This window comes from Panthera onca, chromosome F2, assembly GCF_046562875.1.
Source record: "Panthera onca isolate mPanOnc1 chromosome F2, mPanOnc1 haplotype 2, whole genome shotgun sequence".
Lineage (NCBI taxonomy): Eukaryota > Metazoa > Chordata > Mammalia > Carnivora > Felidae > Panthera > Panthera onca.
The window spans coordinates 67969136-67993377 of record NC_138356.1 but is presented as its reverse complement, the minus strand read 5'-3'; the positions used below and the strand labels follow the sequence as shown (position 1 = coordinate 67993377).

At 44.0% G+C, this 24242-nt stretch overlaps 1 protein-coding gene across 5 annotated transcripts; it reads right to left on the bottom strand.

The window, feature by feature from the left end:
- Window positions 1-1419: 1419 nt before the first annotated feature.
- ZNF572 (zinc finger protein 572) lies at window positions 1420-23078 on the bottom strand. 5 transcript variants are annotated; one of them, XR_013553389.2, is made up of 4 exons: window positions 15577-16592; window positions 14387-14501; window positions 11960-13689; window positions 1420-5780 (listed from the first exon to the last, which is right to left on the bottom strand). XR_013553389.2 is itself a non-coding variant. In XM_060611304.3 (3 exons), the coding sequence occupies exons 2-3, from the start codon at window positions 14463-14465 to the stop codon at window positions 12179-12181; spliced, it is 1590 nt and encodes a 529-aa protein (XP_060467287.2). In that variant the 5' UTR covers window positions 14466-14501; window positions 22942-23078; the 3' UTR covers window positions 9293-12178. The 5 variants fall into 5 exon arrangements, 4 of the variants coding, with proteins under 4 accessions (XP_060467287.2, XP_060467283.2, XP_060467285.2 ...); XM_060611304.3 differs by lacking the exons at window positions 1420-5780; window positions 15577-16592 and adding an exon at window positions 22942-23078 and having other exon boundaries at window positions 9293-13689; XM_060611300.3 differs by lacking the exon at window positions 1420-5780 and having other exon boundaries at window positions 9293-13689.
- Window positions 23079-24242: the final 1164 nt, after the last annotated feature.

The window sequence follows — 24242 nt, the reverse complement described above, 5'->3', positions numbered from 1 at the left end:
CCCGGCGTGCCCGGGGCGGCCGAGGGGCTCCGCCCAGGCGAGGACCAGGAGGCGGGGCGCAAGACCAGAGCCCGCCCCGCCCTGCGCGCCCAATGCGCCCGCCCCGCCCTCCGCCGCCGTTGGCCAATGAGGGGGCGCACCGCGCGGTAGGCCGAGATGGCGCTATGCGGCGTTTGGCCAATCGCGGGCGGCGCGGCCGGCGCGGCGTCGCCGGGTGAGGCGCTAGGGCGATGTTGCGTGGTGTGAGGCGGGGGCGTGAGCTGGGGGCCTGCCGCCCGGTGGGCGGAGGGTGAGGCAGCCGCTGGCTCCACAGGGGCGGAGGGGCGGAGGCGGTCGAGCCCTGGGTTCCGCGGTCAGTTTGCCCGCCGCCCCGCCCCGGCAGCTGGGGTCCTACCGGAGAAGAGGTGGAGTTTGTTCCGGGGAAGCCGCTGCCTGGAGTTCCGCCATTCGTCCCCCGATCGTGTACTGAGCGCTTACTATGTGTCAGGCCCGGGGGTCCTTTCTCTCCCACGCCTAGTGTGTGTAGAGGGCGGTGGAAACCGGTGCGTGGAGAACGTGACGTTCAAGCCGAACTTCTGGAAGAACGAGTTAGGCAGATGTTTGCCCGAAGAAGGAAGGAGAAGAGGACGTGCCAGGTGTTTCTTCCTTCACCCAAAATTGTCAGGCACTGCGTAGTAGTCACTGCGCTCAGCCTAAAGATGCTCTGGTGTTCGTAGCCCCTGTTCTCTGGAGATCAGAAACGCGGAGGGGGGAGGTCCTCGGGCAAAGAAGTAAAGTACAGGTGTGTCGTAAGTGCTCCGAGAGTGGGGGTGCAACAAGAAACCCCAGAACCCGAGGCAGTCCTTCCCTTCGCCTCCGCCTCGGCCTGGAGGGGGCTAGGCAAGGCCTCGGGAGTTACATGAATCGTGTCCAGGACAAGCATTACAGGGGAAACAAAAACATGTGCAAGAGTTGCAGTGTGAGAGATGGCCTTTGTTCCGAAACGTTGGACCTCCCTGGAATTCATTCAGGGCTGAGACCATTGCGTTGGCTCGCCCTGTACCTTAAACCCCACAGTTAATGTACAAATCCTTTCTGTTTCTGCCCCTTGGAGCACGGCTGTATTGTCATCTGTCTCCTAAATTGCTTATATTTTTATTGACCCAATCTCTGATGCCGTGGTTGAGCCTTACCCACTAGTCCCTATAAGGGAAGGATCTCCCTCTGATAAATCAGAATCAGCGACACCTAGCACAACGTTTTAAGCTCCGTTTTTATCTTCCATAAAAATGTATTTAGTGAATGAATGGGTGATGAACGATAATGGCACAGCAGGAAGACCAAGTGACCGGAATGTGGAGACCTCGGTTCTCGCTGTCACCACCTTTGTGACCTTGGACAAGACAAAAGTCAGTCAACCTCTAGAGATTTCATATCTTCATGAAATCTAATCTTTGCAATCCTGTAACACTTTGCTGAGTTTAAGAAAGTATGGCAACTGTCCCCATTTTCCACCCCAAATATATGTTTTATGTGCTAATAAAAGTAATTACGTGTCAAAATACTTTCATTATTTAACCCTCAAATAACAAAAATGAAACTAAGAGGTTAAGTGGCTTGGTCAGATCACAGCAGATAACTGATGAAACCAAGAGTTAAACTCCTGGCCTCCAAATCTTGTGCTCCTCAATAATCACTCTTAATTATCAGTTACTGCTTTAACAATCCTCCATTATAAAACCAAGACTTTAATTCTTTCCCTGACAACAACCCTCACTGGTATCAACAAATTTGGCTGTTTGAAATATACAAAGACTCAAGAAAAAGACTCAAGAAAATCAATTTAATGTGTGGGAAATCGTTTTCCTAAAGACAATTCTTCAATAAACTGCTTGTGGTTCCTATATTGCTAACATGATAGAATGCTCTAGCAGCTCTTACAAATGAGAATTCAGTATCATCAGGATGTTACTTGATTACCCTCTACTTGAAATTAGCATAAGTGGATTTTTTTTCTTATCAAGTAGCCAACCATCATTTAACTATGTTTGAATCTTGGCATGGCTCTGCTTATTCAAAAACTAAAAACTGGGGCACCTAGGTGCCTCAGTCGAGTGCCCAACTCAATTTCGGCACAGGTCATGATCCCAAGGTCTTGACATTGAGCCATGTCTCCAAGCTAAGCCTGGAGCCTGCTTAAGATACTCTCTTTTGGGACACCTAGGTGGCTCAGTTAGGCATCAGACTTCGGGTCAGGTCATGATCTCATGGTTCCTGGGCTGGAACCCCACATCAGCCTCTGCACTGGTGGCATGGAACCTGCTTGGGATTCCCTCTCTCCTTCTCTCTCTGTTCCTCCCCCCTGCCAAATAAATAAACTTAAAAAAAAAAAAAAAAAAAAAAGATTCTCCCTCTGCCCCTCTCCCCCACTTGCGTGTGCTCAAAAAATAATTATTTTTTTTAAAAATCTGTTACTCAGGCCTGAAGCTAAGGCAATGAAATATGACACAAAATCAGCCACTTACTAGGAGAAAGTAATAAACTAGAATAAACTCCATGAAAAATACTCTGCAATCAGGAAGAGGCGGTGTTACTACACCTTGGGGACCAGGGTAACCCCAAAGAAACTGAAAGCATGGGGGACCTGTCTGGTGCAGAAGTCATGGAGGAGGCTTAGCTGTGGCCAGAGAGGCTGTAGGAGGCTGAGAGGAAATGGGAGAAATACCTTGTTTCCCCTCGCTTGGCCCAGTCACCCACCAGTGGTCTCTCACCTGTTGGGTTTAGCTGGCCACCAGTTGAAAAGAAAGTTTGGGAAACGCAGCCCACAGGGACTGGCCTACCTATGATGCACAGCAAAGCATGAGGTATTTCAGGAGCAGATTTGAGCACAGGTAGGCCTAGGATTGGCTCACTTTCTAATATGTATGCCTCCTGATTCTTTTTCTCATTTTCTTGACTTCAGTGGGATTATTTCTATTGTTTCAGTCTTCAATAGGATGTTTGCAATTGCTTATAACTTCTCCATTAAAGTTTTAACAATCAAATCTTTTTAGCATATACTGGTATGTATATATTACTCTGTTCATGTAGTGAATTTAGTGTAGTGAAATCTTACATTAACAAAGTTGATGATGGTGAATCAGCCTTCCATTCTTCAGAAAAACTTCATCAGAGTGTATCATTCTTTTTAATAAAGTGCCATGTTAGATTTGTGTAAAAAAAATACTTCGTAGTCATGACAAGAGCTGATACTTATAGTCAGCGTTCTAAATGCTTTTTTCATATATTAGCTCATTTTGTCCTCACAACCATACTATGAGGAAGGTACTGTTTTTAGCCCCATGCTACAGATAAGGAACGATGTACAGAAAAGTGGTCACACAGCTAGTAAGCAGCAGAGCCTGAATCCAAGCCCAGAAAATCTGGTTCAGGAATCTGGGATTGTTTGACTAGAATGCATTTTTTTCTCGCCCTACAAAGATCTAGTTATTAAAACAAAGAGCACATTTGTTCTTGCCACCTCTTCTTGTTGGCCTAAGTTTGGCATGTCAGGACTAGACTTGTGCCTTTTCAAGTGTCATTCTCAATTCAAGAAAAAGCCTTGCCCTTCTTTCTTCAATTATCCATTCTGGAAAGATTTTTTCTGTGTATTTATTGATTTTAAGAGAGAGAGCAGGGGAGGGGCAGAGGGAGGGAGGGAGAATCCCAAGCATGATCCACACTGCTTAGCACAGAGCCTGACTTGGGGCTCAGACTCACGAACCTTGAGATCATGACCTGAGCCAAAATCGAGAGTCGACGCTTAACCAAATGAGCCACTCAGGCACCCCAAGACCCACATTAATCATCATGTCTTTTTATAACTCCACCTCTTTGCCTTAGCAGTCACCGATTCGTAATTGTCAATTTACATATAACTTTTTCAAGAGATTCAACTCCTTAAGGCCAGGACCTTGTCTTATTTATAGTTGTATACTCAGCACTTGGTATACAGTAAGCATTTTCTCAACGTATTAAGTACAATCTTTCCTTTCTTCATTTTATATCCCCTCTTTTTTGGGGTACCAAACTGAGCAATTTCTTTTTCATTTATGTTTTTGTTTGTAACACATTAGGTCAAAACCCTCTAAAGCTACTTGCTCACCATCCAACCTGTCCATAAAGACTTTATTTTTTTTTACTTTAGAGAGAGAATGCAAGTGAAGGAGAGGGGCAGAGGGATAGAGGGAGAAAATCTTTTTTAAGTTTATTTACTTTGAGAGAGGCAGAGACAGAGGGAGAGAGAGACTCCCAGGCAGGAGCTACACTGTCAGCTCAGAGCCTGACTCGGCGCTCGATCTCACAAACCATGAGATCATGACCTGAGCTGAGATCAAGAGTTGGACACTTAACCGTCTGAGCCACCCAGCGCCCCCATAAAGACTTTTTAAAAATCTTTTTAAATAATTTTTTTAATATTTATTTATTTTGACAGAGAGAATGCAGGCCCATGTGTTGGGAAGGGGCAGAAAGAATCCCAAGCAGGCTCTGCACTGTCAGGGCAGATCCCCATAAAGGGCTCAATCTCACAAACCGAGCGATCATGACCTGAGCCGAAATCAAGAGTCGGACCCTTCACTAACTGAGCCACCCAGGCGCCCCCCAAAAGACTTTTAATGTCAGTCATTTACTTGTTCTGCATCCCCTCAGTGCTTATGTAATCTTTTGCAAATTCTAGTTGGAATTTGGAACTTTGTTTTTTTCATTTTCTTTTTATTCTTAGTACTGCTCATAAAGCCATGATTAAGAATATACATCAATATTCTGAGCATCTGGGTGGCTCAATTGGTTAAGCGTCTGACTCTTGATCTCATGATCATGACCTCATGTTCACGAGATCAAGCCCCACGCAGGGCTCTGTGCGGACAATGAAGAGCCTGCTTGGGATTCTCTCTCTCTCACTCTTTCTGCCCTTCCCCTGCTTGCACTCTCTCTCTCTCAAAATAAACTTAAAAGGAGTATACATCAATGTAATTCAATGTAATACATGGGGATCAAGTGTCTACTTTGTGTCAGGCACTGTGCTTGGTGTTGGGAGTAAAGCAGTGAACAGACACAGTACTTGTCATTTGGGAGTTCAGAGTTTAACAGAGAAGACAGCAGCATATAGGTAATTAAGGATGTGATACGTGTCCAAAAACGAGCAAGTACATGTTGCACTGGAGGGTAACAAGATATAAACTGGCCTAGGGGTCAAGGAGTGCCTACTAGAGGAGGTTACGTTTAAGCTGAGGTCTGAAGAATTAGGAGTAACCAGGTATAACCTCTGGTAATGGCAATGACCACACCTTACATCCCCCAACCCCCGCAGTATGGCTGTTTTTTCCCTTAGTAAAACATCAATCCCTGCAGCTGACAAGTTTTTCACTGAATTAGTGATGACAGCAGGATGGGAAAGATGAGGATTCTAGTCTTCTGAGCAGTATAACTTGGTATCTTCCTAAGTTTCCAATGTGCTTTTTCCTCAGCATCAATTTTACAAACACAAAGATACTTCTCCATTTACCAAACCTGAATTTACCTTCGTCTCCTAGATTTGGGGTGCACTTCATTGTCTGAACCAGGTGACAGGAGACACTGAGCTAAGTAGCCAGCCGTTTCATCAACCAGTTTTCCTCTGGGTTCTCCCAGGCTCTGGGCCTCAGGCCACATCCCTGGGTCTCCGAGCAGCTTCCAGCGCCCCCTACTGGAATCGGGCCTGAGGCCGCGTGAGGAAAAATCCAAATAGTTCTTAGAATCACTCATCCCAAAGTGACTCTCAGCTGATCCGAACCCAAGAGAGGCAAAGAGGGGTTTAAAAAAAAAAAGAAAGAAAAGAAAAAAGAAAAAGGAAAACAAACTACCTTAAAAGAGGTTTCCAACATTTAAATATACTGGCCTTGAACTGAATTACATGGTTTCCTTCCCCCCCACCCCCAAAAGGTGTTTAACAAAATTATTTCACTGCGCAATTGAAATTGATAGATAGTTCTGGAAAGGGATTAGTAATATGCCTTTAAAAACTTTTATGCCAGTTAAGCATCCAACTTCAGCTCAAGTCATGATCTTGCAGTTCATGGGTTTGAGCCCTACGTTGGGCTCTGTGCTGACAGCTTGGAGCCTGGAGCCTGCTTCAGATTCAATGTCTCCCTCTCTCTCTGCCCTTCCAAGGCTCAGCTCAACTCACTCACTCACTCTCTCTCTCTCTCTCTCTCTCTCTCAAAAATAAATAAATAATAAAAATAAAAACTTCTATGTCCTTTGACTCAATAATGTCACTGCTAGGAATTCACTCTGAGGAAATAATTTGAGATGTAAAGTAAAATTTGTGTACCAACAAAAAGCAAAACAATCATAACTACAATACCAAAACAACAACCAAAAAAACCTTGTTCACAACAGTGTTCTTTTTAATAGCAAACAGCTAGAAATACTATAAACATCCACCAATATCCAACAATTCAGAACTGAATTGTTATTGTTAATAATTATTCAGTCTATTTTTATGAAGTCATTAAAAACATCATAATCATTAAAACAAGTAAACTGACAATAAGATTAGGAAATCAAGGCACAATACTATACACACACACACACACACACACACTCCCCACATGATCCAATTTTTTTTAACATTTATTCAGATATATGCTTAGAAAACAAGTTATTGGGAAAGATCTCAGAACTTTTGTGGTGAGTGATCTCTGGAAAAAATGATTACGGGCCATTTTTCTTTTGGTCTTCATACTTTTACATCATTTCCTACTTTATACTTCTCTGTATATTTTACAATCAGCAATAAGTATTACTTTAATAATTAGAGAGTATGCTATTATTTTAAGGGGGAAATCTTACACCTGTGTTTGTCAGTCTAATCAACTAGTATTTTCTTTAATCTGACTATTTATCCACATGACTTAACAGGACTCGAAATTAATCATGATCCTTTTTCAACCAAAGCTTACACATCATCCCTCCCAGTGTCAGATCCTAGGATATCTACTGTTTCACCAGCCATGCAATGTTAGATCACAAACCTCACCAACTTAGCACTTTCAAGCTACCTCTGCTTGTAAGTGGCTACATCCCATGAAGTCATGATTGCCAAGCATCATGTTTCCATCTGGATCTTTATAACCAAGTGTCTGGACCATCTTTAGCTTTGACCTCATTCCTACTTCACTGGGAGGGGAAGAGAGGAGACGGAAGAAAGGGAAATGAAATAAAGGGTAGAAAAAGCCTAAGTTTGGGTTAGAATATGTAAGGAAAGGGACGTCTGGGTGGCTCAGTCGGTTAAGCGTCCGACTTCAGCTCAGGTCATGATCTCAGAGTTTGTGGGTTCAAGCCCTGCAGCAGGCTCTCTGCTGTCAGCGCCTACTTGGAATCCTGCCCCTCTCTCTCTGTCCCTCCCCCGCTTGCACTCTCTCTCTCTCAAAAATAAATCAACATGTGGGGCGAAAAAAAAATATGCAAGGACAAGGCAGAAGAGGTTAGGGCCAAAGAGAAGTAAAAGAGAATAAAAATGAAATAAAAGAGATGGGGAATGAAAGGAAAGGCAATTTTTAAATAGAAAAAGGCAGTAGTTGCCCACAGAGCTGCCATAAAATAATGATGTGCTACATTGTTAGCCTACACACTCAGCTTGCTACACACTCCTAGTGTGTAGTCATACCCCTTCGTGTCCATGGGGTAGACAACAAAAGGACTGCACCATTTTTGTGGCCCCAGGGGACACCCATGTCTCTGGGGCTACCTTCAAAGATGATTCAAAGACCCACGGTTGTATACAGCCACTTTATCACAGATCAGCTAACACTGAGGTATTAGCAATGCTAATAAGCACATTACATACAGTATCTCACTGATCCTCCCCACAAACCCATGAGCTAAATGTTATTAATATCTTTATTTTAGAAACCTAGAAATAACCAATTCAAGCAGTGATTAATTTCTGTGCATTTGCCTATCCTTAGCAAAATTATGAGAAAATGAGGGTGGGCAGGGAAGAACGACAGTATTTTCTTAACACCTAGAATATGCCAGGCACCTCACCTCACTCACTGCTTACTAAATCTTACAAGCTAAGAACAGAGTACAAAGTGATTGAAACATGAATGTGAAACAGACTCTGAATCTGTCCTGGACAGTGTGAATTTAAAAGCCCAGGTCTTCCCTCCATAGGCTTCGGAACAATTGGGACAATTGAGGGTCCTCTAGGGGTTAGCGTGAAGGATAGACCCAGCTTCCCAGGCCTGTCACTTTCACTTGCGAGCTAGCCCAGACTCCGTGGATTGGACAAGTAATGATGTCAAAGGGACCTGGGGCACGCTGAGACTGTACAGCCTATTCCAGTAAACTTCACCACTGGCGAATGCCTTTCATCCAAAACCACTAAACACTTCACATGCCAGGCTTTGTGTCGGGCACTGGGATTACAGAAATGAAATCTGTTCTCTGCACTCAGGGAGTGGACAGTCTAATGGGAAGGCATATCCTGGAAGGGCATATTCCTGGGCATTAGCATAAAACATATAAGCATATGATACCCACTCAGAACTACTGAGCGCCACTCTGTACAAAGCACTTGTGCTTTCACAGAGCAAACCTAGCCCATTTTACTATATAGTTATTTCTAGCTCCTTCGATTATCAAATTATTAGATTTGAAGATGGAGGGTTCAGCGTAAGTTGTGGTTCAAGAGTTGGCAAGGAGAAAGTAGTCACCTGAAAAGCTGCACATTTTCCTATCAGTCTATCCATACGTTTGCCCCTCCCGCCGTCATTTCAACTCCTGCTGCACACATATTGGGCATCAGGCAAATTTTTGCTGAGTGAATGATCATACCGCTCGAAAGGAATTACATAAACTCAAATACAGAATAAAGAAGCAATGACGGTTTTGTCACGACCATGATTTCAGAAAGTGAGAGACTGGCAGAGATGGAATATATTGGACCAGTGCATGAGGGGCAACCGTCACAAGCCATATTCCACTACCTCTCACCATCAATGAGGAAACAAACATGTAGAGCACTAAGGACAAGGCTCATTTGGCAGATCCAGCTTGGATGGCCTGGAATGATGGGAGCAAACCTTCAGCTCGGGCACTATGGTAAGACACTTATTGCTTGTATGCCTTCTGGCAGACTCTACAGCAGCTAGGGACTGAATTCCCCACGACACTTGTGAGCCTATGTGTTGACATAGGGAAAAAAATATAAGGCCTTTCTCTGAGTAGGAAAATGAATAGAAGAGTCTTCTCTTTAGTTAAAAAGGAACTATGAAACAAATCACTTAAATAAGAACGCTTTATTTACTCAGGTGCAGAATTCTTTTTGCTGGCAAAACAAATAAGGAATACAGAATATTTACTTCTTGGGGAGCTAAATAAAAAACCCATTTGCTGATTAATGAAATTGAGATACAGGCATCAAATATGATTAAATTTACTATTATGTTCTCATAAGTAACAAATCTCTCCTCTGTGTTCCTAGTTTTCAATCGAAAGAGATAAGGATTCTTGCTAAATTGTTTTCTTCATGGAGCAGACCCCATCTTAATTCATCTAAAATGTGAACATCTATGTTTCTATAGACACTGAGGTTTGTGAAATAGGTTTTATGTAATTGTGGGCACTCATAAAAGAGAGTCAATGATGCTAATAGGACATAAACTATACCTGTTAATGTCTTCAGACACAAATTAACTTACATTGAACTTGCTATATTGTTCTTTCCTGACTTACGTGAATCCTTTGTTTCAAGAACAACAAAAATATTCAGTAAGTCGAATCACATAAAAGCGTTCTTCAAAAGTCTGCAAAATTGAAACACTCTACAGTCTTGTGCTTTTACAAAACCTGATTCGTCAGGGTTCCTGAGGTTGGTCATTAAGAATTCACAAGGAGGATGGGTACGGCTTCCATTGCTACTTCTGAAAATGTGTGGAGGACATTTTTCTATTTATTTCAATTAATAATAACTAATTACCATGTATTTAGACCTCGTTAATATTTTAAGCACTGTGCTAGCTGCTTTGCAAACATTTACTTAATCCTTACAGAAACCCTGCAAGGCAGGCATTACCTCTGCTTTACAGATGAGGACGCAGGTTAGGAGCGGTTACTGGCCACACACAATGTAATGGATGACTGGGTACCGCTCCGACAGCTACTGCCTTGCAACCGGATTTCGGCCTCAACAGCAAATGCCCAAATTTCATTCTCAAACATTAATCAAACTTTGAGTCGTCTGTGGTAAAATACTGTAAACACTTGCCCTCAGATATTAGAGTTTAAGACAATTTGGACAATACCACCTAACATACAAAGGTGAAAAGATGCTTAGAGGAGGATCATATAAAAGCCAACGATACTTAATGTTCTCCCCCTTCTTGAAAGCAGAAAAATCACCCCAAATGCTTCTTAAGTCTTTCGTTGACTTTTGCTGTATTTTTTAATCTTGTAACAACGCGAAAAGACTTAACGGACTCCCCAGTGTCAGGCATACGACCACAATCATGAAAGAAGAAAGAATCCCCGTGCAATTCCGTGACCTACCAGCTACAGCCTTCTGCATCTGCAGCAGCCCTAACTGGCCTCTTCTGGCTCCGCATTCCTAATCTGGATCTCTACAGACAGCCTTCATAAAATATATTTTGAATCTAAAAATGAGACCAGAAATCCTGACCAACTTAGGAGTCCCGACTTTCTACTCCTTGAACTGGCAGTAAAAAAAAAAAAAAAAAAAATAGGGGTTAGGAGCATAAAAAATAACTTATTACTTTACAAAATATCATTTCCATTGGACAGGCGAACAGGGAGGATCCATACATCCCATAAGTCAAGAGGCAAAAGAAAACTGTCAAGACTGGAAGTAAGGAATCTCGGTCTCCAATGGCACACTGTCCCTGCACATTGGCTCAGATTCAGGGGGTTAAATATTAGAAAAAGAACCCAGTTTCTGATCTAACCAGGAATTACATAATGAGAAAACTGAAGGGAAAAGACTTTGTCAAAAATCTTTTTTCATATTTGTTTAAAGTTCATTATTTCTGCAAGAGACAGAGACATCACAAGTGGGGATGGGGGCAGAGAGAGAGGGAGAGAGAGAGAATTCCAAGCAGGCTCCACGTGGTAAGCGCAGAAGCTCAGTGTGGGGCTCGAACTCACCAAACTGTGAGATCATGACCTGAGCCAAAACCAAGAGTTGGATGCTTCACCAACTCAGCCACCCAGGTGTCCCTATTTGCCCAAAGTTTATTAACAAAATTCAAGAATTCTACCTCTTAATCTGGTTTTGGCCAAGACAACACGATCGTATCACTGGATTACCAAGATGGCTGAACAGAAGACATACAAGCATTAGAATGGCCAATCTCTAGACGGAGTGCCTTAAAAACTCTATCCCATTTCTAGTCTATGTTGCAATTCCTTTGGAGCAGAAACCTCATAGCACATTTCCTACAGTCTCTTAGGAAATCTTCACGAGTCTGTGAAGAATGATAATCTTGAAAGAACAAACTCTATATGACATTCAATACAGCAGCCACCAGTCACATGTGGCTACTGAGTGCTTGGCACGTAGTTAGTGCCACTAAGGAACCAGATTTTAAATGTCATTTAATCTTACTATAAATTTATTTAAGTAGCCACAGGTGACTAGTGGCTACGGGATTAGCCAGTGTAGTTCTAAATACTATGAAAGTTCATTTTCAGCAAATAAAAATGTGTTTAGAAAACTGAGTCTTTTCTTAAGACCCACCAAAACAGCCAGAGAATCACATTATTTGTTCAAAACGAATCTTTCTGTGGATAACTCCCTGAGGCCAATAATGAATTACTGCCACCCACTCAGGCGAGAGGAAATAGGGAAATTCAAGGGCTAGCTTGGCTTCAAGCTCTCGGGTGTCCTTATTCCCGGAATTTCTCTTTATGTTTTCTTTTGAAGCTATTCCAATCTTACCTTAAATCAAAAAACATTTCTTCTCCATCGTTGGAAGCATCTCCCACTGGGCAGATACGATGAGCTGGTGATCAGGGCCTTCCCATCCTCCAACCTGGGAGCTTGACTTTTTCCAGACATTATGGCAAACAAACCAAAGAAACTCTGTAGCAACACCTTAACTGTAATGATCCAGCAAGAAAAGAAATAATAATAATAATAATAAACGGGCTTTGGGACTCAAGAGGAAGATGGACGTGGGACTGAAAAGGAAGAGATGAGGGCCATTTCCCCTGGACAGTTTTTCCAAGTCCACCCAGGAGGAAAACCATTGACTTCGGGAGACTCGAAAGACTTTTCTAGGTGCATCTTCCGATGCTGAGTGAGATAGGCACTTCTGCTGAAGCACTTGTCACAGTCGGTGCATTTGTAAGGTTTCTCTCCCACGTGAGTCCTCCGGTGCCTGATGAGATTAAAGCTCTGGCTGAAGCCTTCGCCACAGTCGGGACACTTATAAGGTCTCTCTCCCGTGTGCGTCCTCTGGTGAATCACCAGGGTGGAACTCTGGCTGAAAGTTTTCCAACACTCCGAGCACCTGTACGGCTTCTCTCCTGTGTGTGTTCTCTGGTGTCTAATGAGATGGGAGCTGAGACCGAAACGCTTTCCGCACTCACAACACTTGTAGGGTTTCTCCCCAGGCTGGAGTCCACACTCTTCTATCGCACTGCAGTTCCGATTCAAACTTTCTTCATATTCGGGACTTTCACAGGGCTTCTCTCCTGCGTGTGTTTTCCGGTGTGCGATTAGGTTCGAGCTTCGACTGAAGCTCTTGCCGCATTCTGTACACTGATACGGTTTTTCTCCTGTGTGAATCCTCTGGTGCTTTATGAGAGTCGAATTGCAACCGAAGCTTTTCCCGCACTCGAGACACTTGTAGGGCTTCTCTCCCGTGTGCGTCCGCTGGTGGCGAATCAGGCTAGAACTCTGACTAAAACTCTTTCCACAGTCAGGACACGTATAAGGTTTTTCTCCCGTGTGAATCCTCTGATGTTCTATGAGGACATAGCTGTGGCTGAAGCATTTCCCACACACGGGACATTCGTAGGGCTTCTCGCCGGTATGCGACCTGTGGTGCTGAATAAGGTGGGAGCTGCTACTAAAGCTCTTCCCACACTCGGGACATTTATAGGGTTTCTCTCCCGTGTGAGTCCTCTCGTGAATGATTAGATGGGAGGTATTGCTGAAGCTTTTCCCACACTCGCCACACTGGTAGGGCTTCTCTCCTGTGTGTGTCCTCAGGTGCTGAATCAGGTGAGAGCTGTTACTGAAGCATTTCCCACACTCAGAGCATTTATAAGGTTTTTCTCCTGAGTGCGTCCTCTGGTGAATACGTAAATGAGAGCTGTTACTGAAGCTTTTCCAACATTCAGCACACTTGTACGGTTTGTCCCTGGAGGTCGAATTCTGCTGGACAGAGGCACTGCGGCGTTCCCCGGGAGCCCATCCCCAGTGACTGGGTTTTTCTTCTTCTTCTCCTGCAGAATTTCCCTGATTCTCTGACTTGCCATCCTTCTCACAGGAATCACTGCACCAGATCTCATTGCCTTGGGACCACATCAATGGACTTTCTTCTATATCCTCATGCTTACAATTTTGTGGGCCATCTCTCTTAGACCGTTTTGAGGCGCTCTCTTTATCTGCCTTGGCGTTATTGTGTCGTACAGTTTCCAAATGATTCTTACTTGCATCTCCTGTAAGAATAAACAAATATTCTAAACATATTCCCTAATCTCTACCAGAGGAAGGAAATTCTGAAATGCAATGGAAGAGAGAGAATAACAAAGTAAAATCTCATAAATTCTTTTACTTTAAAAAATAAGTTTTGTTTTGTTTTGTTTTTTTTTAAAAAAAAAGTTTTTAAAGCTAGTTTTAAAGCTAGTTCTTTAAGTGCTCATTAGAAGCAGGTGAATTTTCTGTGCTCAGTAACAACACTAATGAAGTATTTAAATAGTTGTCAGTAATTGCCAAGGGGGGATAGTCATCTTAAAAAAAAAACACCTCATTAAGCTTCATTCTGGAAGACTTACAAGAAAAAAGGGGATCTGAATAGGGGAGAAACTGAATAAGACACATTCTAAGGTGAAAACAATACTTTAGTTAAAATATGAGAAAATACAGAAAGAACAATGGTACCTGCTATTTATTAAGAACAATAGTGTGCCATATAGTATCTCATTAATCCCAAGAAACCATGAGAAAAGACATTATGCATTTTTCTTCAAGATGAGAAAAGAGAGGCTGTAAAGGTTAATTAACATAGCTTGTAAGCAACAGAGCAGGAATCAAACTAAAGTCTGTCCCATGCAAATGCCCTGTTCTCTCTACACACTCTATGGCACAACTTCTCTGACTTTCCAATGGATTCGGATGATCTTCTCAATCCCTCACCTGGAAAAGGGCTTTTCAAACTCTCCCTCTCCGTGAAGCCACTAGAATCTGAGATCAACAGTCTTTGCTCTTGCTCCATCAGTGGTGGGCACAGCCAAGTTTGGGGTCAGAAATCCTGTGGAAGGGAAACAGGTTATGTTTGCAGGCCTTCGCTGTGACGTATTCTTCTTCCTTGCTTCCCAACCATTGCAATATACCAATTGCGGTTACAGACTGTTCTGTGGACCAGACTGAAAAAAACAACATGGTCTTTAGAAGTCCTTTTAGAAAAATTTCACCTCAGATGCAAGTGTTTAGAATTAAGGGTTAGCCCAATTTACTTTTTCCGAGGAAATTAAAAAAAAAAAAGTTAAATCACATTAAAGTCTAAGTCCGAGCATCAAGCTCCAAAACTAGAATGAATACTAATACTCATTGTCCACTCAGGGTTTAGAAACACTTTTAATTGAAAACACAAAGTAGTTTTGTTGGAAAAGGTAACAAGACTTCAAAAAATCAATATGCAGGTATAAGGAGCAGTTAAAGAGAAAGTACTCTGTTTAGAAAGAAGCTGGCCCTTGACAGAAGGATGAAACCTTTGAAGTTCAAAAGAATGAATTTCTATAACCGGTAAAAATAAGTAAATAAAATCAAATAAGTTGGGACAAAGGAGGCTAGAAAAATTATAGCCAATAACCCCTAAATATAAAAGGGAAGCTAATGAATTCTTCCGTGACTCACTTTCTCAGTCTATCATAATCGCAATATCCCTTTTAGCGTAAACTTTATCTCCTGGAGCCAACTACAATTCTTGACCTACTTTAAGAGACTGGAAAAATGTGATCTATCACTGGAAGACAGGTTTAGATGGGCTTGGAATCCATTTCAGGATATAAACAACAGCACAATTCAGGAAAAACAAGAGCCTAGAATTGGGATGCACAAAGGCACACATACGGAAAACAAAAAAATGGTATTAATTTTCACCTTGCCACTGCCTATTATGTGCCAGGCACCGAGCTAAATACTTTACACATAATATCTCTCATGTAATTTCCACAATAGCCCTTGGAGGTGTATGAACAATTACCAGCATGTTATTATAGGTGAACAAAAAAGACATTAAGAGACTTTCCCAAGGTCACACAACGAGTAGGTGGTAGAGTAGGATTCAGCCCCAAGCCTGTTTGGATAAGTTCACACTCGTTTACCTATTACAATAAAACTACAGCAGGAAGCAGAGCTAGGTGTGATCCCAAACTACAATCTCAAAGAGGACCTTTATTTTGGAAAACACTGTGTTTGTTTTTTTTTTAGATTTGTATCTCTAGACATGATACCAAACAGAGGAGCATTCTCTAAGCGTCCTCAGCAACCAGGGATTTGTTACAGGAAGAGGTGAAACTGGTCTAAATTACAAATAGCCCTAGCGTTTGAGTAGGGGAGGGGGGCACCCCATACACCTAAAAGGAAAAATTGTTCAAATGGAGTAGTATGTTTTGCTGTCTGAGTTACAGATTTCCACCAAGGTCTTTACAAACGAGGTAAGAGGCTGGGGAACAGAAACCCGTGCACCATTTTCCCTGCTAAGAAACTATTAACTCTGGTAGTAGGGGCCCCCAGCACTGGCTCAGCAACACGGTAGCAAATGGTATACAGGGAAGGGCACCTGGGTGGCTCAGTCGGCTAAGCAAACGGTATACAGGCCAGAAATGGTATTACAAGGCTGTCCCTTAGATGTCACGCCACAGAGAAGGGCTGTTTGCACTGTCCTAGAAGCAGACGGGCTTAGGATGGGGCCATGCTTTAGATTAGAAAATCTTCCAAAGAAAACGCACTGCCTGCAGCTTAGCTTTAAGAACCGTTGGCAAGGGGCAGACGCTGGGTGCGCTGTGGGATGAAGTTCCAGGAGGCCAGATCAACAAGCTCCTTTAAGGGACCCGGCAGGCGAGGGAGGCGAGGGCGGCGCGGTGGCCGGTGCGGCGGGGAGACGCTGGGCCTCGGCCCCTCGCAGCCGCGGGATCCCTCTCCGGGCGTACACTGCAGCCTGGGTGCCGCAGTGGCCACTCCTCCTGCCCGCAGCCCTCGGCTCCCTACCCCCGGGGAGGAACTCACTGTTCTGGGGGCCACACACAAGGCGCCCAGCACCCCAGCAGGCCCAGCTGTCCCGGAGCAAGTAGCCCCCGGCTCCTCCTGACCCCACCAACCCAGGGTCCTAAACTCTCGAGCCCGGAAGACAGAAACAGGAAGTTACCCTAGCCCCCTCCCCCCGGCCGGCTTTGCGGGAGCCTCTCTAGGAACTAGGGATGACCAGCTCTCGTTGGTCTTAACGCTTAAGGTCCCGGCCCAGAAGGGGCGTGCTGGTGGATTTCCTTCCCTCAAGCTGTCCTTTGTTTGCTTGATTCTCAAACCTCACACTTGTCAGGCGCCTTATAATAGGGGGTCCCATCGGAACGAATTCTTTCCCTTCAGGGCATCACTGGGTTTATCATCATCAGAAGAAAAATGAATGGAGCATTTATTAAGCTCCTGTTGTTTTTGTTGGCACAGGGATATATATATATATATATATATATATATATATATATATATATATATAGGTGGCTATATATATAGCCACCTGTGAAACACTTGGACAGCTGGGGCATCCACCCACATATAAAACAATTAGTTTACAAGGCACCACTATTAATAACCCTCAGAGAAGCACCTAGACCCTAGCATTCCATTACAGAGAAAATGGAAGGCAATCCCTGCATCTCCCCCATTCAAGCCTACAAATCTACTTATGTCTGCGCCGCAGGCCACTCTCTTTCTTCCCTCCTGTTACAACAGTGGATTCGTCCTTCACATTTAAAACGAGCCCTTTACTGCTACTCACTTTCCTTCCTGCCTTCTTGAAGTCCTTACACTATCAACTAACCTCTCAATTCTACCACTTCCATCCCAAAATAGTTCTTCGGCTTTTTTTTTTTCCTTTGTACTGGCAATGTTGCCATTTTATGGCTTCCCACTGACGTTTTAACCCAGTTTAAAAATGAGTGAATTTGCTCACCATATTGTCTTATTGTAGTAGGCTGGGTAGATATCTAACCCCCAGGTCAGCAGGTGAGCTGAGACAGAATCCTGTCTCACTCTTACATTCTGAGCACAGAGCACATAGTAGGAGCCTTTGAGTATTGAAGGCGTAAATAAACTGCTGGGATACAAGGCCTGGAAGGCAATGGGGATATACCCTATTGTGAAGCTGGGAAAATCCATCAAGTCCTTTGATTTCTCCTTCCATTTCCCTTGTTTCCTTTGCTTTTTCACTCATTTATTCAACAAATAGTTAATGTCGTCTGCTGTTGACTTCCTGAGAGAGTCACCCTGAACAGGAGTTGGTATAGATTGCCCGCTCACCCCCCCCCCCCGCCCCCGCTGGCTGACTTGGGGCACTAGAAGGGGCTTCTGCCCTCCCCCAGCCATGGATGTCTCCAGGCATCAGTATCAATAAGAATAACAGTTGCAACTGGGAGTGTTTACTGTCTCACATTACAGCGCTCCCTACTCACAGTTGTTTAAACCATAGGGCTTTAGTATTCACTTAAGAAATGTCTGAAGCGGGCAGTACTGGAATAGACTAAGCAGCCCCAAGTCCTCCTGTGTCTGAGAGAGGGGCTTGGTACTTGCTGTCTACTGAATTGTGTCCCCTCAAAATTCGTATGTTGAAGCCCTAACCTTCAAAGTCACGGTATTCGGCAACGGAGCCCTTGGGAGGTATTTACATTTAGAGGCGGTCATGAGACTGGGGCCCTCATGATAAGATTAGTACCCTTATAAGAAGAGACAACAGAGGCACCTCGGTGGCTCAGTCAGTTAAGCGTCCGACTCTTGATTTCGGCGCAGGACACAGTCTCATGATTATGAGATCAAGCTCGCATTGGGCTCTGCACTGGGCACAGAGCCTGCGTGGGATTCTCTCTCTCTCTCTCTCTCTCTCTCTCTCTCTCTGCCCCTCCCAACCTCTAAAAAAAGAAAGAGGAGACACAAAGATCTCACTCTCTCTCACTGTCTCCCCCATGTGAGGACACAGTAGCAGCTGTCACAAGCCAGGCAGAGAGCTCTCACCAGAAGCCGAGCATTCTGGTGCCCTGATCTCAAACTTCCAGGCTCCAGAACTACGGGGAACTAAATGTCTGTTGTTTAAGCCACCCAGTCGATGGCACTTTGTTACGGTATTCCGTTACTTGAGCTGACTAATACAGTACTGAGCTGGTGATGTGATCCTAACAGCTTGCACTAAATTGTCCAATGTCAGGTTTTATTCTTTGCAGGTTATTTGCATTTCAAAAGAGAAGGTGGTTAAAATGGTGGAATCGCTAAGTGGTAGGTAGTGCAAAGCTATGTGGTGAGGGGCAGTGTGATGGCCTAATCAGCAAATTCTTTGCCTCACATACAAGATGTGACCCTTTACCAAGAAATTGAATTTCCCTAAGCCTCAGTAACATACTGAAGTACAGTGATACCCATCTTCCCCAGCGTTCTAGGAGGATTATTTTGATTGCTTTCAGTGGTGGGCTTTCTGATGATCTCAGCAGATCCTTTTCTTCTCTTCATCATCCCCCTTTCCAATTCCCCCTGCATTACTTGGCCTGGAAGTATATATATATACTTTGCAGTATATATATATATACTTTGCAGAATTGTTACTGCAACCATCACTGTTCCACGTACCTTTACACCTGACTCAACGCCTCCAGGATGGAGCCAAACAGAGTAGAAACTTGGCTTAGGGAGAGAGTATGGACTGGCACAGAGCACCACAAGTATCAGATGTCCAAGAGCCATCCATGACCGACACAGAGGATTGCCTGTGTTGAGCCTGATACCAAGGAGATTGCAGCATCTTTTCTGAAGGTGGGCGGGAAAGTGGGTGTGGAGGTTGGGAGGGGAAAGAAACGTCCAGGATGATTGGATTCTGGTGCTACAGCAAGTTTAGGGGATCAACAGAGCAGAGGCCAGATTGTGCCTCTCTCATAATAGATCAGGATGGCTCTTTCCTTCATCACATTAAATGCTCAAGATTCTAAAGTGTGTCAGCAGGTGGCCCTAGAGGCAGCTGTTTGGTGAGACTGTTGCAAAACGTAAGTGACTGCAGAGCAACCAAATCCTGTATCATCTCAAAGGGTCTTCGTGCAAACATAAAGTGATATTTGTACCAATTAGGTTTAACAAGAATAAACCTGGGCATAATAGAGGATTATGAGGATTACGGATTCTCTCTCTAACGTGAACCATTTGGAATTAATTACCAAAGAGGAAGAGAGACTGTATTGTCCTGAGTGCCAGATATCACTCTCTAGAATTTTAGGGTCACTTCTCCTCCTCGGCCACAGATTTTCCCTAAGGTTAGTTGTCTTCAAATGTCCTCATCTTGGCACCCACCTTGTTGAAAGCCAGTCTTCCTCCAGAAGGCAAAAGCCAAGACGAGGCAGGCCTCATTCCTGGCTACAGAGGAGAATTCCAGTTCTTGGGGATAGCTCCTGGAGTCACAGAGCCGTCAAAACCTACAAAACTGGTCTCACATGACACAGGAGTCTAGAAGAGGAGGACACCATTTGGAAATTTGAGGTTCAGTAAGGGTGTTGAGGAAGAATGAAGAGCTACAGAAAGATCTACATATTTCAATTGCCTTTTAACAATATTCAATGAAATGATAGCATATATGGACTGTTCACATTACTGTGCCTGGCACTATAACTACTCAGTACGTGGGGCTGGTGTTCATATGGAAATCAAATGCAAAAAGTCTTCCTGGTTAGTGTGTTTAATATCATACCTGCAGCTTGGCAGGAGGGTCATGCTTTATTTTCTCCTTTTATCTAGAATTCACCTGTTAGCTTCCCTGAGACTCTTCTTCCCTCTAACTTTCTCATTAAATCCTTTCTACATTAGATCTCAGAACAGAATGTTATTGATTTTTATGATATTCATTTGTGAGAAATGTATTCAGTCTAGGCAGGCAATATATAAATAACAGCTTTGGGTCCACCTGCCTGTACCCGATGGCGTATTGCTTTGGGCCAGCACGCTCTGAAAGAGAGCGGGCATCACCAGCTTAACCTAATAACGTAAGTAATGTTCTGGGTTTCCACTGGAGTCAGTTAAGAAGGCACTCTCTCAGAGAAACATCTTACCTGTCATCAAAAAATGATAGCCAATGGGTGACGGGGTGGCTCAGTCGGTTAAGTGTCCGACTTCAGCTGCGATCATGATCTCACAGTTCGTGGGTTTGAGTCCCGCACCAGGCTCTGTGCTGATGGCTCAGAGCCTGGAGCCTGCTTCAGATTCTGTGTCTCCCTCTCTCTCTGTCCCTCCCTGCTGCTGTCCTCCTGCTCACTCTCTCTCTCTCTCTCTCAAAATAAAATAAAACAAAATAAAACATTAAAAAAGTTTTTTTAAATTATCCTCTCTCAAGACAAGAGCTTGGCAGACAATGCCATATTGTCTTGCAGCAAAATCTTATTTTTGAGGGTCAACAGCTAAGTATTATCCCAGTCTGTCTCTTTTTACAGTCCCTCAGGAACAAGTGACATTCCCCCAAGCAGAGGAATGGCTCAGGTGAACTGAGACAAAAGGTAAAATGCACGTAAGCACGTCAATAATTTAGAAGGCATCACGCCTCACCATTACTAAGCTCCTACTGAGTGCCAGATGCAATGCTAGCTCTTTACAGGACCAAGCTAAGTAAGATATGGTACCACCCCCTGTAGCCAAGACTACACTGTATGTTAACTAACTTGAATTAAAACAAACAAACAAACAAACAAACAAACAGGGGCACCTGGGTGGCTCATTTGGTTAAGCGTCGGACTTAGGCTCAGGTCACGACCTCACGGTTCGTGGGTTCAAGTCCCACGTGTGGCTCTGTGCGGACAGCTCAGAACCCGGAGACTGCTTTGGATCTTGTGTCTCCCTCTCTCTCCGTTCCTCCCCCACTCATGCTCTGTCTCTGTCCCTCAAAAATAAATAAATGTTAAAAAATATTGTTTTAAATGATAGCCAAAAGTGACAGACAAGCGGTCCTTTGTAAGTCTTTCAAGTAAATGTGGAAATTCTCCATGTTGTAGAGCAGTAGGACGGGAAGTCCTCTTAGAGTTCTAGGACACATTTGAGAATATGTGGGGGTTTTGGGTTATCTTTGGTTCTCATTGGTTAATGCTACCAGTAAATGGGTGCTGGGGTGGCTCAGTCAGTTAAGCATCCGACTTCAGCTCAGGTCATGATCTCGAGGTTCATGAGTTCAAGCCCCGCATCAGGCTCTGTGCTGACAGCTCAGAGCCTGGAGCCTGTTTCAGATTCTCTCTCTCTCTCTCTCTCTCTCTCTCTCTCTCTCTGCCCCTCCCCTGCTCATGCTCTGTCTATCTCTCTCTCGATCTCTCTCAAAATAAATAAACATTAAAATAAATAAATAAAACAACTACCAGTAGTTAGTGGGCAAGTACTGTGACCTGAATGTGTCCTCCCAAATTTCATATGCTGAAGTCCTCACCCCACAATGTGACTGTATTTGGAAATTTGGAAAAATATTTCCTTTAAGGGGCTTTACGGGCCCCGAAGGAGGTAACTCAGGTTACACGAGGTCACACGAATGTAATCCAATAGGACTGGTCACACTAATCCAATAGGACTGATCTCCCGATGAGAAGAGGAGGAGATACCGAGGATATGCAGGCACAGAGAAAAGGCCATGGTGAGGACACGGCAAAGAGACAGCCATCCGCAAGCCCAGAAGAGAGGCCTCCGGAGAAACCAGACCTGGTGACACCTTGGTCTTGGGCTTCCAGCCTCCAGAACGGTGAGACAGAACCGTCTGATGTTTGAGTCACCCAGCCTGTGCTACTTATTTGTAGAAGCCCTGGCAAACTAGGACAGCAAGGAACAGAAGTGCTCAATGCCCTACAAAGTGTAGGATTGCAGATTCCGCACACTAAGAAGTTGCCCTGTCCCAAATGCTAGTAGGGTCCTCTAGAGAAACACCAACGTAGTCCCAGCCCTTCATATTATAGCTGACTCTGTCAGATCTGTTTTTGAGGGAAAGTATCATATCTTGGTTTTGTTTGTCAGTTTTCGGAATGTATTTAATCTTATTTCTAGTTGTTTTTGTTTGGGTTTTTTTAAATGTTTATTTATATTTGAGAGACCGAGAGAGAGAGAGAGAGAGAGAGAGAGAGAGAATCCGAAGCAGGCTCCAGGCTCTGAGCTGTCAGCACAGAGCCCAACGCGGGGCTTGAACGCACAAATTGAGATCATGACCTGAGCCAAAGTCAGACACTTAACTGATTGAGCCACTCTTGCATCTATCCCAAGAGAGAGGATAATTTAAAGTCCTTTAGCATAGGAAGGGGCTGCTTTGGGTTTCAAAGAGTTCTTCCTATGGAGGTTCCAGAAAGAAGACTGAGACGAAGCTTTTTGGCCAAAGGTGGACAGCTTTAGATTTAGAAAAGTTAACACTGGGAGCGGGAAAACTGGCACCCTCTCCTTCTTCCCCAGCTACCCTGTCTTGAGATTGCACTCCAGTCATTCATGGTTACCTGACATTCCGTTGTATACTTGTTAGTTTCTTTGTTTATTGTCTTCATCTCCGACTAGCAGGTCAACTCTGAGGCAGTTGTCTATGCAATCACTGTTATATTCCACGCATTGAAAATGGTACCTCACAGTTCAGTAAATATTTACTGAGTGAATGAGTGAGTTTTCTTTTTTCTTCATCTCCCTTCCACATCTAAAGACAAAGAAGAAGAAGAAATTATTTAACGTGAGAGGATATCTTTAAAGCTTTTGAACTCATTCACTGGATTTCCTCTACTTGCAGAGGAAATCCTAAGAACTAGCTTCATAAACTCTCATCCTGAAAGATCTAAGGACAGGCACATCTCTGACTCAGTGCTCATTGTTTTGTACTCCACGTTTGCTTCCTTTGAATTCCTTTGCAGAGTTTACGGTGTGACAAATGATATCTCTAATGGCATGGGGCCACTGATTGTTCAGAAAGCGCCTGTATAAAATAGAGCTGATGTCCTGGATGCCTGCCTGTTTCTGGCGAGCAAGCCTGGGAATGTATTACGTGGATGGTGGCGACTCCCTCTCGGTCATGGATTTAGTGGGCACTAGGTCTCAGTGGAGCTGCCCAGAGAAGCGTGTCATGTCACTGAACGAAGTCATACCTCCTTATCCATCATCTCTGTGGAAAGTGGATATGGGTGAAAAGGGGAAGGCAGGATTCTGCATTAGAAGACAATTGTAGCAGGAAATCCAGGGCCCTCGGGTCACTGAGATTTAGCAATCAGCGTTGGGACTTTTCTTTTCCACAAAAGAATAAATGTCCAAGGAAACACCCGGCTGAGTGACCAAGAATGTGCATCTTCACAAAGGATTGGGACCATCCAGTTCTTTGTTTACCAGTATCCGGAAAGATCAACCACATTCCTTTGGGATAAATTACCTGGTGACTCTTTATGAGGGTGGGAAAGGAAAGGAGGGAGAGAAAATCCACAGTGTGGCACTTTACAATATGATATCTGCATTATGTCAAGTTTAAGTGCAGAGCAAGTCATTTGTTACCCATGACAGTCTTTATTCTTTTCTTTTTTTATTTATTTTTGAGAGAGAGACAGAGAGAGACAGAGTGTGAGCGAGGAAGGGGCAGAGTGAGAGGGAGACACAGAATCCGAAGCAGGTTCCAGGCTCTGAGCTGTCAGCACAGGAGCCCGAGCAGGGCCCAAACTCGTGAACCGTGAGATCGTGACCTGAGCCGAGTCGCGCACTTAACCGACTAAGCCACCCAGGCGCCCCAACAGTCTTTATTCTAAAATGGAGTCTCTTTATTCACATA